The sequence below is a fragment of the Montipora capricornis genome, chromosome 8, assembly GCF_036669925.1.
Source record: "Montipora capricornis isolate CH-2021 chromosome 8, ASM3666992v2, whole genome shotgun sequence".
NCBI lineage: Eukaryota > Metazoa > Cnidaria > Anthozoa > Scleractinia > Acroporidae > Montipora > Montipora capricornis.
In genome coordinates this window covers 44,389,925-44,403,885 of record NC_090890.1, presented here as the reverse complement: position 1 = coordinate 44,403,885, position 13,961 = coordinate 44,389,925, and the positions used below count along the sequence as shown (strand labels likewise).

Below are 13,961 nucleotides of genomic sequence, written 5' to 3'. Positions count from 1 at the left end.
AAAAGTAAACACTAACTTGGCATGCTTCAAACTTGTTAGTTTCTTCCTCATAATCAGCTTTTAGGGCATCTGCTTTGGCTGCGGCAGCCAACATATCTTTGCTTGCTCCATGAGACACTTTGACAGCAGCCATCCACCTATGCAGAAAACCATGAAAATTTTATTATTATTATCATCAACAAAATCCCATTCAGTCATTATTGTAGGATCATAAACCCAAACAGCGAAATTATTATATTGTCTTGTATGTAAAGTGTTGAAATGGTCTGGTCATCACATTGCTTAGTGAAGTAAAGCCTGAAAAATTCAGTCTTGAACAGGATTAGAAACCGATGAACTACCAGTGTGTGTTACAGGTGAGGTTCCCTTCCAATAATAACTATTATTGAGCAATCAAGTGAACTGGGGGCTGGTCTTTGTGTGTTCAGGATAAACCCGTAGAGGATGGATCATAACCATGCTAACAGAACATGCAAGAAAAGAAGATTGTCTCTAAAATCCATCGGACGAATAAGGAAATATCTGTCTCAAGAGAGTATTAAGAAACTGGTCAACACATTAGTCACACTCGCATCGACTATGTAGACAATTTTTAATAAAAAATTATAAAGTTCCTACGTTCGAGCTTGATAAACTGCAAACATCTACGAATTCTGCAGCGCAACTCATTGCGAGAATAAAGAAATCGGACCACATAACAGAGGTACTAAAGGATTTACACTCACTGGCTTCTGGTTGAATTTAGGAGCAAGTTCAAGATTCTGTTACTAAATTACAAGTCTCTAAATGGCGAAGCACCTGACTATCTTTCAAAGTTAATACAGATCCATCAACCAACCGCACACTTCAATTGTCAAACCAGCAAGCACTTAATTATTTCTCCTAGGATCTACACTGCCACCTACGGTCAACGCGCATACTCATACGCTACTGCAGAACTGTGGAATTCTATACCATAATTATTATGACATTAGGTCTAGTCAATCAACATCATCATCCCAGTCTAAACTCAAAACACATTTTTTTCAAAATGGTATATAATTGCTAACATTTATATCAATTCATATTCATTAATTTTACAAATAGATATAAGCATCACACTAGAGTGCAGAGGGGGCTGATGTCAACAGCGATCACTACCTCGTCAGGACTACAATTCGGCTGAAACTCAGCAAGTATGCCAACATGGAAAAGTTCAAGCCCAGGTTCAACACAGACAGGCTGAAGGACAGAGGGACAAAACAGATGTAATTTGAGGCAGTGGGGCGGAGGTTAGAGGAGAACAGAGGAGAGGAGAGAGAAGAGGTAGAGGAATTGTGGGAGGCACAGAGGAAGCATACGTGGAGTAAGCAGAGGAGGTCCTTGGGTTCTAACGAGGCAAGAGCAAACCCTGGATCAGTCAGCAAATGTGGACAGCGATAGACGAAAGGAAGGAAATTAAGACCAAGCTGGACAGCACCAAGTCAGAGAGGATACAGAACAAGATCAGGGAGCAGTACAGGCAGAAGGATAAGCAGGTGAGGAGAAGCGTGAGAGAGGATAAGAGGAAGTGGATGACAGAGAAGGCCCAGGCAGCACAGACAGCAGCAGAGAACGGGAGAACTAAGGAGTTGTACAACATCATCAGACAACTGAGTGGTAGGGAGCCGAGGAAGACAGCGGCAGTTACCAACAAGTAGGGAAAACGTCTCAAGAGTAAGGAGGAAAGGCATCTAAGATGGGAGGAGTACTTTGAGGGAGTCTTGAATAGGGAGGCACCACCAAACCAACTGACAGATGAGGAAGTGGGGGATGGGGAGCTGGATATCGACACGGAAACACCAACAGAGAAGGAAATTAAAAGGCTGGTGCAAACTCTCAAGAATAGGAAGGCACCAGGAATTGACCAGATAACAGCAGAACTGTTGAAGGTTGATAAAGAAAGCACCTGTGTGGAACTCAGGCACCTCTTTGACCTGATTTGGCGGAAAGAGAAACTGCTGGAGCAGTGGAAACAAAGCCTGATGTGCAAGATACCAAAGAAAGGGAATCTACAGCAACGTGGAAACTGGAGAGTAATGACGCCGCTACCTACTGCTAGCAAGGTGATGGGAAAGATTCTGATTAGCAGAATATGCAAGGTGGTGTGGATCACAGGCTGAGGAAAGAGCAGGCAGGATTTGGATCAGGGAGAGGCACAGTCGAGCAGATCTTCATTCTACATAACATCTTGGAACAAGTTGACGAATGGAATGCAACCACATACTTTCATGTTGTCGACTTCGAGAAGGCGTTCAACTCGGTGCACACAGACATCCTGTGGAGAATCATGAAAGCATATGGGATTTCAGACAAGTTGATAGGACTGGCGAAGGTGCTGTATGACGGATTCACATGCGCAGTGATTGACAAAGGAGTAATAATGGAGAGATTCCCAGTGGTCACTGGCGTGAAGCATGCATGGTGCATGTCGAGATTTTTGTTTCTCATGGTCAATGACTGGGTGATGAGGAAGACGCTGGATGGACAGAGAACAGGTATCGAATGGGACTTTACAATGCTACTTGAGGACATTGACTATGCAGACGACCTGCTTCTGTTAACATCAAGGGCAGAGCACATGCTGGAAAAAACAGCCAGGCTAGAGAAGAATGCAAGCAGGGTAGGCTTGAAGCTGAACCCACAGAAGTGCAAGTGGATGAAGGTCAACAGCCAGAATAATGAGGAACTGAGAGTGAGAGAGAGCACGGTGGAGGAAGTGGACAGTTTCACCTACCTGGGGGCGCAAGTGACTAAGGACAGAAGGGCAACATTGGACATCAAGAAGAGGACAGCACTGGCGTATGCAAGTTTCAAAAGGCTCATTAAAATCTGGCGCGCAAGAAACATCAGTAAAAAAACAAAGGCAACGCTTTTCAAGACATTAGTGCTTTCAGTGCTTCTCTATGGCTGTGAAACATCAGAAACATCAGTAGAAAAACAAAGGCAACGCTTTTCAAGACATTAGTGCTTTCAGTGCTTCTCTATGGCTGTGAAACATGGAAGATGACAAAGGGAGAGGAAAAGAAACTTAATATCTTCCAGACCAAGAGCCTCAGAAGAATCTTCCGCATCAAATGGCAGCAGCATCTTCCAAACAAGGAAGTGCTGGAGATGGCAGGAGCAGACCCAATAAGTGACGAGGTGAGAAGGAGGAGATGGTGCTGGATTGGACACGTCCTGAGAAAAGAAGCTAACAGTGACTGTGCTGTTGCCCTTGGATGAAAGCCAGAGGGGAAGAGAACCAGAAGCAGACCTACATGGTGTCGCACTGTAGAGAAGAAGGATGGAGCACATGGGCAAGAGCGAGGTGGGCAGCAAACAACGCCAGCAGTGGAAGGAAGATACATGTTCGGGCCATGCGTGCCTCCTGGCACAAGGAGAATTAACTACCTACATTACTTTTTTGTTCTTTTACATAACTATATATATGTGTATTAGTATCGTTATATGAGGTTAAACGAAGTTTAACCAAGTAAACAACTAGGAGCGACTGCAGCCAGTTGGTCAGTGGTTTTAGTATACTTGCGCATGCGTGGAATACCTTGTGCTTTGGGCTGTATCGCTTATTTATCAGTGTGGCGGGAAGTAGGAGCATTGTGTGTGGAGTGTTTAGCGGATTTTGTTTACTATATACAGTTTTCATTCCGTAGATGTGTTCAAAACTGCTTTCCTGTTAGTCAGGATTCCTTTTGGGTCCAGTTACGGGTTTGTTCTGGGGGAAACGCAACTTCGGGCGAACTTGCGATCGAGTTTGGATAGCCGCCATGTTGGAGTCTTGTCGCTTTATTTTTGGCAAAGTCAGTTCACGCAGCTTCAGTAAGCGTTTTCTACCATCGAGATCTTATTCAGGGCCCCGCTTCTTATCGCATAAAGCCATTCACGACCACGTGGAATTTGCTTGGGATCACGGCGTGACCTTTGGCCATCTCCGATCCCCGTACAAGAATCACCTGGCGGGAAGCTTGTCTTCAACCGACCTTGGACAGCGTATCCTTTGCACAGTTTCATATGGGACAGGGCATTTCATGCATTTGAGCTACACATAGCTCAGTTGTTAGGTGGCGTAGCGTCAATTTTAGCGTCTCGCTCGTATTCTGTCAGGCTTTTAGCGTTATGGTCGCGTCATAGGCACTCTCTCTTGGTTGTAGTTTGTTTCTAGTTTTGCTTTGGGCCTTGAACTCGACTATAAGCATATTTTTGATACTACTATTACTATTATCAAGAGGCTTGGGCCGTTGTATATTAAGTGACGTGCATTGGAGTTTGCTTTATTTTATGTATCGGCGTGGCGTTAGCGTGTATTTTCTCTTTTCATTTGCTAGCATGTTGCGTGGACTTGTTTTGTACAGTTTTTCGTACTTATGTAGTTTAATATAATTACTTAGTTTACGAGGAGCAAGCATTATACTTTTTTGCATTGTTGTTTAGCGTTGCGTTCCACCTTAGAGTTGCATTGCGTTGTTCTTTTAGCGTTGCATTGCGGGGCGTTATATATATATATTTTTTTTGTATTGCGTGGCGTTATATTCTCGGCGTTGTTTAGCGTTGCGTTGCGTTGCGTCTTAGCGGTGCATTGCGATGTAATCCCAGCGTTAATTTTTAGCGTTGTATTGCGTGGCGTTATATTCCTTTTTTTTTTGTATTGCGTGGCGTTATATTCCTTTTTTTTTGTATTGCGTGCCGTTATATTCTATTTTTTTTTTGTATTGCGTGGCGTTGTATTCTTACGTTGTTTAGGGTTGCGTTGCGTCTTAGCGCTGCGTTGCATTGCATTGTATTTTCAGCATTGTTTAGCGTTGCATTGCATGGCGTTGTATTCTCAGCGTTGTTAGCGTTGCGCTGTATTCTTGGCGATGTTGTCTAGTGTGTGTTGTTTCCCCAGTCCACTTCCGCCCCATTACACCCCTCTCCATTCCGCAGTCTGCTGTTGTCCACATGTGCATGGATCCCTTGGGTTGGTTGTAGTTTCTGGGTTGTTCTGGCAGTTTGCGGTTAGCACATGGCAGTGGTCTAGGCTGTTAGCGTGGTCATGAGCAGCTCTTTGGTTGTTGGGTGCCGTCGGATTGGGCGAGTCGGGGCTCTTGCTTAGGGGCCATGAGCCCCTCTCTCCGAGCCATCTAGGCTCGGAGGTCCTCCGGCTGGGCGTGGGGGCTCATGGCTGGGTTGTCAGGTTTTGCCAGCCATCGGTGCAGTCTCCATCTTGGAGCTGGCTGCCAATAGTGGAAGCTCCAGGATGTTTCGGGCACCCAACCTCCAAAGAGCGACGATGTTGTTTAATGAGGTTAAACGAAGTTTAACCAAGTAAACAACTAGGAGCGACTGCAGCCAGTTGGTCAGTGGTTTTAGTATACTTGCGCATGCGTGGAATACCTCGTGCTTTGGGCTGTATCGCTTATTTATCAGTGTGGCGGGAAGTAGGAGCATTGTGTGTGGAGCGTTTAGCGGTTTTGTTCCCCCCCCTCCCCACCCTCAGCTTTCCACTGTCTATCAGTGTGACGGGTGCCTGTCCTTTTCGGGGGCGTGGGGGCTCATGGCTGGGTTGTCAGGTTTTGCCAGCCATCGGTGCAGTCTCCACCTTGGAGCTGGCTGCCAATAGTGGAAGCTCCAGGATGTTTCGGGCACCCAACCTCCAAAGAGCGACAATGTTGTTTAATATTAATTATTTTTTTAACATTAGGTTTATACATTTTATATACATTGTAAATGCATCTACTCTTATTTTTCTTTCGATTTCAAAACTATGTTAAGTAAACAGCAAGTGACCCAAATTTTAAGCCTTGGTTTAAAAAACTTACCTGTTTATTTTAACTGAAATTTTCCTATGTAATGGTCCGCCATTACTAACTTTAAAATCTTGAGAGAGCTGGATCGAGGAGAAAATGACATTGAAGACTCCCTAGTTTAAGAATGCATGCGTGTGTACGCGGCTGAATTAATATGCATCATGGGAGATTCTGGCTTTCAGACTTTTAAACTTGTGTTTTGCATAATAGGCTGCATTTACCACGCTGAAATTTTAAGCTAGTGAGTCAATGACGTCACTTTTCCCTAGATCCAACCCTCTGAGGTCCAATCAGTCAGTTTGGAACGTGAGTAATGGCGGACCGTGAAATCCAAAACTTACACTCAATTAAACTGCAGTTGGATAAAAATCAAAGCTTAAAATTTTGTCAATCAAGTGTTATGCAATCACACTTTCAAAATCTGAAGGAAAAAAGGAAGTGATTTTTTGATCATAGTAGCACTTTAAAACATACATATTACATGTACTTTGTAGAAATACCATCTTAGACCTAGAATAAAATACATAACGTTCCAAAAGAGCTGGCCATATCTCACAAAATGGTCAGACTCTGAGACCCCAGCTTGATTCCTTTCAATTTATTCCAGATACTTATACAGAACATGGAGTACTGAAATACCTTGACTTCACAGTATCCATGTCAAGTCTTGTTTTTGTCAATTTCTTCTTTGTTTGGGTGATATTTGGGATGTCATTCTGTGATTTGAAATGCAAACTAATATTAAAAGTAAAAGACCCATACCAAACTATAGGAGCCACAAAAGAAAAAAACTTGGGAGCCAAAAAGTTATGGTCTAGGTCAGAGACTAGGACAATGCAGTGAACCAGTAAGTGATGAGTTTTCAAGGCTGGCCTTTTTGGCTAAAAGGTCCACGGCTGAATTTTCTTCATTGACTTTGTTTTGAACTAAAAAACACTACCCTGGGCTTTTCCCCAGCATTTGTACTACATTTTAAAGAAATTTCCAACAGAAAAAATAGGTATGCCATGCACAGATGTGTCAGATGTATCTACTGGAAACGTTAATAGCACATAATAGGCCTAATGGAGAAGTCTACATCAAAAGAATACACTCTACACTCTAGATGATCTGACGAGGGAATTGACAATACTTGTAAATTATTGATGTGAGGAGCACATTGTATCAATTGTTAAAATCACCTCTAGAAGTGAGGACATTGGAGCCAACACCTCCCTCTCCACTTGCATTTCATATTCAGCAAGTTCTCTGGCCAGTGACGTTTGTGCATCTCCAGCTCTTTGCATCACTTCTCTATCAATGGAAGAAAGTCATTGTTACATGTATATTGCTATCGCCGTTAAGGATTTCTCTAAATTAAAACTGTTTGCCGCCTCACCCCAAAAGAGAACCCTCGCCCAGCTGCAAGCCTGATTCCAGCATACTTGTGGCCAATGCAGTCTGATGGAGTTTCCTCTAAAAACACAACACAGAATGCAAGACCACTGTAAGAGCAAAAATGAGATTTGGAATGAGAATGGCAAGGAGAAAGAGGACACCACATGACCGGTGCCAGATACATGTCATTGTTTTGCTGCCATACTTTTCCACCAGACGAGTATACCTAGTATAATAGTAATATTGTTCCATTTGAATGATGATGATGATGATGATGATAATGATGGGAGTTGTGGTGAGAACAGCAGCAGTGGAAATGATGATAATGATGATGATGATTAAAATATGCAGCACTAATCATCAATTACGTGTTGGAGTGACCACAGGGATTTTGAAGACTCAAACTCAAGTAAGTGGATCCCCCATAGGCAGGTTGCAATTATTGCTGACGAGTTTCTGACCTCAAACACATCTTTTATAGTAGCAATAACGATCCAGCATGATGACAACGATATCAATCACAATGATGATAGTGGCAATGATAACAAAGATGCAATATTAACTAATGCTATTGATAACAGTACAAGCAACACTGGTGTAGTATTGATAAAAACTCAAGGTAAATATTTGAAGTTTACACTCTATTTTGCAGTGCATGGTCTATCATCATCATCATCATCATCATCATCGTCTTCATAATCTTCATTTATCCTTGGCAAAAGTTAACGCAAAACAAAGGAGGAGTTGGATAAATGGCAAAAAAACGTGTTAAATTGTTTTGTGTAATTTCATAGTATAAAATAATAATAATAAATATTTATTATTATTACTATTATTATTATTATCATTTATTATTATTATTATCATTATTATTAATATCATTATTATCATTATTATTAATATTATTATTATTATTATTATTATTATTATTGAATGGTTGATAGAAATTGTTACTTGCAAGCTACAGATCTATACTACCGTAAAAAACCCACAAATAAGCCGCACGGTGAATTTAGCATACATACATACATAATCTTTATTTAACGTGGGAGAAACGCTTAGCTATAGCTACATGTATTTTGCAGGTTTTCCAGTTCAAATTTTGGCAAAAAAGTTTTCTGAAAGAAATCAAAAGAAATCCTATCCTTCAAGTAGTTTTCAAAACCTTCACCTGTTGCTTACCTCATTGTTTGTAATACTATGTACAAAAACTCTGAATGCCATTACCCTAAAGTAGCACTTTTCCAGCCTGTAAGATTTTCTTTTTTGGGGGAGGACACATATTACATTTTTTTTTATAAATAGAAGCAATTTTGAAACAGCAAGATAGCTGCTATGCTGTAGACGACAGATGCAGAAGTTATGATGAATATATATATTTATTTATTTACAGCAATTACAGTGAAAGAGCTGTTATCTTGGATTTGTACAGTTCATTAAAGTGCAGCAATTAGAGCCATTGAGCTGACAGCTGGAAAAAATAACATTTTACAAGAGCTCTGGGTGGAGCATTCAAAGCTTTTGACTGCACCAGTTGATCTTATGGACTGAACATAAAACAATAATTATTTGCTGAGTAGCTTTGTAGTTTGTAGATGATCAAATTAAAGTCGAGATAAGATCTGCTTATTGGGCATGCATCAGTTAAAAACCTCCGTTTTCAGGGAAGTCATTATTAAAGCAAGAAAAGCTGATGAAGAAACAGCACAAATCATGTCATTATTAACAAATTATGTAAGCTGGAATTAACTAACATATATATGTATATGTATCACTCTTCATGCAAGCTGTCACCTAATTAAAACTTCAAGCCTCAGGTTTCAAGTTAAAGTTTCAATTTTAGGAAATTACAAGTAACATAAAATTCCAGGAGGTAATTTTAGGGTGAAAGAATTGAATCAACGCAGGTGCATAGTGTTGAACTAAAAAGTGGACTTATGAGATTACCATATAATCAGAACGCAACTGAGGCCACAGCATAGCAATATCATCAGAGCCTCGTATATACGATGACTTGAGGAATAATGCAGCCTACAAAAAATATCACAATGTACATCCAATTGCACAGCAATCTATTTTTAGTATCTTAAATTGAATATCTAAGGCATTAAACATGATGTTTAAACTTATTAAGAATTTAAAGAACATTTATGACTAACACCAACTTAATTATATTTAATTTAATAAGTTTCTTTCTGTTGGATTCAATAAAATGTACCACACAATGCAACATTATTCATCTCTATCAGGTAAAGTGCTATTTCTGACAGTTGTAGCCGGCCAAGTTGGCAGAAATAGATATTTTGCTGGCACGGACCAGAGGACTAGGTCCGGTTGTCTGGTGGGGATTATGGGTAATTTGTCGTTCAAATAGTGAACCGTTAGGGATTTGAATCAGTCTAGGTTCAGCTTTCTTTGCCTACTTTTTTCCCCTTAGCCTCCATGGGGTAGTGGCACTTGCATATGGTTTGGAGAATACGTTCCCTCATTCCCGAAGGGTTTTGGGTTTTCGTATCTGGCAGGTGCCCAGTGTACTTTTTCTTTAACAAGTTTTTAGGTGGTCAGTACCATCAACTACATACATGTATGCTAACGTATTGTTATGCTGGAGTGGAGTTTGTTTGCATATCATAAGGACAATAAACCAGCTTGTGGCGCTTGCTTTCCTACATGCCCATGTATCTACACAGTTGTGTTGTGATTGAGTTGGTTGTGTTGTGTCTGATTGGGTAGTGGAGTCAAAATAGGAATTTTACATCCTTCAACTCAAACAAAATGATATTTTGACCTCAAGATTCAAGACAAAAATTATGACAATCATCAGAACAGTTAGCACACATTGTGAGAATGTGAGCCATGCAAGACGTAAGGTAAACCTAACCATCACCTATACCTAACCCTTTTTAGGCTTTATTTGAGGCTAAACTGAAACTTTGATGGATAAATCTACGGGGAATCGTAAAGTGATTTATGCCTCTTCACTTGATTTCATATCCGCAGTTCACATATGATCCATTTCATATATCATTTCAACATCAGTCAATGTCATCTCAAACAGTCCTTCTCAGGACTAAACTCACCCAGATAATCGTACTTTACTTAATTATGATATGACTCCTGGGTTCAAACCATTTACAACATAATGAATTACTGGGTACTAAGAAATAATGGCCAAAACAACTTGTACATGACCCTAAATCTTGTAAAGGTCTTAATCATGCTTAAGTTGCATGTGTAGGCCTTAATTTTTTTAAATTTAAGCACGTAATAAAAACGACTTTACATGCCTTGCATGTACAGTGTATGGCTCATACGGCTCGCATGTTTACAGATTGTCAGAATCCTCATCATAACAAAGAGGGACAGGAATAAGTGTGTCATCTTTGTAGCATTCAGTGTTTTAGCGATAATCGCTTATAGCAGTCGTTTCTCTTGGGTGATCTTCAGTCAAGCTGTTCGTGGTCAGACTCACAAGAGCAGGCTCACGTGGATCATCGTGGTTTTCATCAGCCAGGCGTTTGGAGCAGTTTTCATCATTAGTTTCTGAGCTTTTCCCCACCCCACCCTACCCTAGAGCTATTTTCCCTTTCACTGAGTCCATCAGTGTGACCAGTGCTTGGAATGGGGCTCATGTCCCTTTAATTTGACTTATGGCTGTTTCTGCTTAGGTGGCCTCATACATCACTGCCAAGCCGGCCACTTCTGCTGGAGAGAACAAACTCAAAAAGGACAGCCACAACATCAGGAACTCTTCTCGAATAGTGCGTGGGTTCTTTAACGTCCCACAGAGAACTTATAAACATGGAAGATATTTGTGAGACGGGGCCTACAGTTGATAGTCCTTATCCGAGAAGACTTGAAAGTCTACCATTCGCAGATAATTACAAAGGTAGCCCTTTCTTCTCAGTTATTTTAAGATCCTGAGTGTCGGTCCAGTTGGACTGGAACTCGCGACCTTCCACGTGGCGGCCTGATGCTCAACCAACCGAGCCACTGGTGTTCTCATATTACGCGTCTAGTGAAAAGACAGAACAAACTATACAAAACGTATAATCGATATGGGACGAACTTGGGCAATCATTTTTTCTTCATCTGTTAAATTTGTCGAGTGTAAAGACAATGATAAGACACATAATGCGTCTGGATGAACTATCAGTTTAGAGAGTCTTTGAAGGCGCACCAAATTGGATAGTTCATCCAGAAGCATTATGTGTCTTGTGCTTGTCTTTATTCTAGACAGATGCAGAAAAAAAGTTTGCCCAGGTTTGTCCCAGACAAATTATATATGTGCCTCGATACAGCCATTGCTATCATTGAGCCTTGAAACAAAAGAGAGATTTTGCATCACATCAACACACAACAGCAAATGGCAAAATTTGGATGACTGTTTACAGAGAGCAAGAGATTTCTAACTTATTGTAAAGTTTCTCTGTATGTTGAAAAGTTGCTTGGGGGCCCAAGCTAACAGACAAGGAATAAGCTAAAATCAAACATGTTTCTTTGATTTTAAGCAAAATGGAAATTTCATCCTGAGGTTTTACCACAAAAATTTATCAAAAATGTGATGGCAAGTCTCACTTAACAACACAGGTCACTGGTCAACGGTTAAAATTTAAACTTAAGATTTAATAGAATCATTAAAATAGATTTAAGGTTATTAGCGTGATTGACCTGTGGCCTGCGACATGACAATCTTGACCAGTGACCTGTGATCAAAACAACGTGATCATTGCCCTCCACAGGCCAGGTTACTTAGCAAATAATTTACTAGCCAATAAGTAACACGGCCTATTCTTAAAGTTTCATGGCTCCTCACCTGTCATAAAGCTCTATTAAATATTTATCAGAAGCTTGAATTAGTAGATGGAAGAGCAAATTGAGGATTTTCAACACTGCCACACAATATTGTAGTAATACTTGCCAGTCTCTTGTCCAAATCCATTCCAGTTCCTTGCATTGAAGCAGTCAACCTCTTGTTGGTTGTTTGACAAGCATGCTTAATCTTATCAACTGTCTTCTCAACCTATGATCCAGGAGAAATTTTAAAAGGGATACAGTTTAAAAAAACACTTCACTTAGCCACGTCAATGTTCCAAAAGTACCCTGTCAAATTTTTGGGAATGGAATGTTCAAAAGTTCTAATAACCTTTTTATATTTATGCTAGGTCTTGGTATATGTACGAGTATTTGTAAATTATCAAGTCTTTGATCAAGACAAAAACAACACAGTCAGAAAAAGTGGGGTGGGTCCATCCCTCTACGCGGCCCCTGTTACCCAGTTTCAAACATCATGCAACAGAGTGTGCAAACCAGAACAAGATGTACAACATCCATAAATGTTGGGAGCTGTTGGTCAAAGGTGTATGACAAGTGCAGAGTGACGACTGCCTACAAACGACGCTGATATAATTATAGCATTTAAGTCTAAGCACCCATTTAAAATAGCACTGATAAACAGTATTTTAATCTAAGCACCCATTTTAAAACAGTTAGCTTTCAATAACTGTGATTTAGGGTTAGTCTGCATTCTGCAAGTGTCAGATTCCAGTTGGTCAATGCATCATGTTGCAATAATCATTGTCCCCTACACTGTAGATGTATGCATCATGTATATGAAGAAACAAATTCAAAGATTACATTTGCATTTGTCTCACAAAAGCAACCCTTAAAAATATGACATGTATTATTGACTAAAATACTGAATTCAAATTATAAATCAGCCCCTCCCACACGGGGGAAAATTACTCAATGTGTAGCATATATATACATGTAAATTTAATGTACCGTGTCAAACAAAATTAACTACAATTTACCGTTGTTTTATTTCTAGAAAAACGATGATCAACTTACTTTACATTTATTTAAAAGGATTTCGAAGTCAGTCGCTCCCAATAGAGTGCCGGCCGATTTCGTACCGGGTAAACAAGAGTATTTGGTCACATTCTCTATTAAGATCTAAAAGACCTTTATTTCCGTGTAGCCGAAACTTTCCTGTTAAATGTTTAAAATTTCGATTTTGCCTCCAGCATTAACATGAAAAATTCGAAAGCTAAAAAATTCGAATTTAGCTAAAATAAATGCTTTACTTAAGCTTACTTGTTGCAAATCATCTGTTAAGATTTCCGTCTTCTCAGCCCTATAATACACAAAAATACCTTTTAATTCCTATTGTGAGGGATTCTAATAGATACATAAACTGACAGATTTATTTTCATTCAAATTATAAACACGAAATGGGATTAATGGTTAACTTCCGACGAGCACCTCATTTTCGTATGTTAATGAAGAGCACTGTCTTACCTTCCAACTCTTTGATCAGCTAACTGCTTCACGCGATAGAATTGTTTCTTCATTATTACAGAAGCATTTAGGCTTTGTTTCGACTCGGGAAAATTTTAACACAAAGTATCAAATACTCTTGACCATTTTAAACCATTTCCACCATCTTGGATTGGTATTTACAAAGTTGAGCGCGCAAACATTTTGACCGGCGGAATTTTTGTGACACTGCTATTTTTGTTCACGATCTTTTATCCTCAAAAAGTTCTTACAGTAATTTTATTACTTTCACGAAACAAAAAGGTAATAAACTAAATAATGGAACAGATTTTGTGGCTATAAAAAATGGTTTCTTATCCAAGAACGCGCGACAAACCGGAAATACGTCATGTTTTGTCATCTGAACACCAAGAGGACCCGGCTGGGGAATGATTGTTATGTTATTGTCAAGCGGGCAACTTGAGAAGTCCCATTGAGTATTTGAGAAAGGTTTGTAACAAA

At 40.0% G+C, this 13,961-nt stretch overlaps 1 protein-coding gene across 4 annotated transcripts in view; it reads right to left on the bottom strand.

Moving 5' to 3' along the window:
* The window catches only part of LOC138059851 (rho GTPase-activating protein 44-like), a 28,867-nt gene that overhangs the window by 14,380 nt on the left and 526 nt on the right, over nucleotides 1–13,961 (bottom strand). The window contains exons 1-8 of one of the 4 annotated variants that reach the window (XM_068905484.1): nucleotides 13,482–13,764; nucleotides 13,278–13,317; nucleotides 12,103–12,204; nucleotides 9,129–9,212; nucleotides 7,183–7,259; nucleotides 6,986–7,097; nucleotides 6,444–6,520; nucleotides 17–137 (exon numbers count right to left, since the gene is read on the bottom strand). In XM_068905484.1, coding sequence (XP_068761585.1) covers nucleotides 17–137; nucleotides 6,444–6,520; nucleotides 6,986–7,097; nucleotides 7,183–7,259; nucleotides 9,129–9,212; nucleotides 12,103–12,204; nucleotides 13,278–13,317; nucleotides 13,482–13,534 — 666 coding nt within the window. In that variant the 5' untranslated portion in view covers nucleotides 13,535–13,764. Of the gene's footprint in view, nucleotides 1–16; nucleotides 138–6,443; nucleotides 6,521–6,985; nucleotides 7,098–7,182; nucleotides 7,260–9,128; nucleotides 9,213–12,102; nucleotides 12,205–13,277; nucleotides 13,318–13,481; nucleotides 13,765–13,961 lie in introns of those variants that run through there. The other 3 variants (XM_068905483.1, XM_068905486.1, XM_068905485.1) reach the window with 3 other exon arrangements.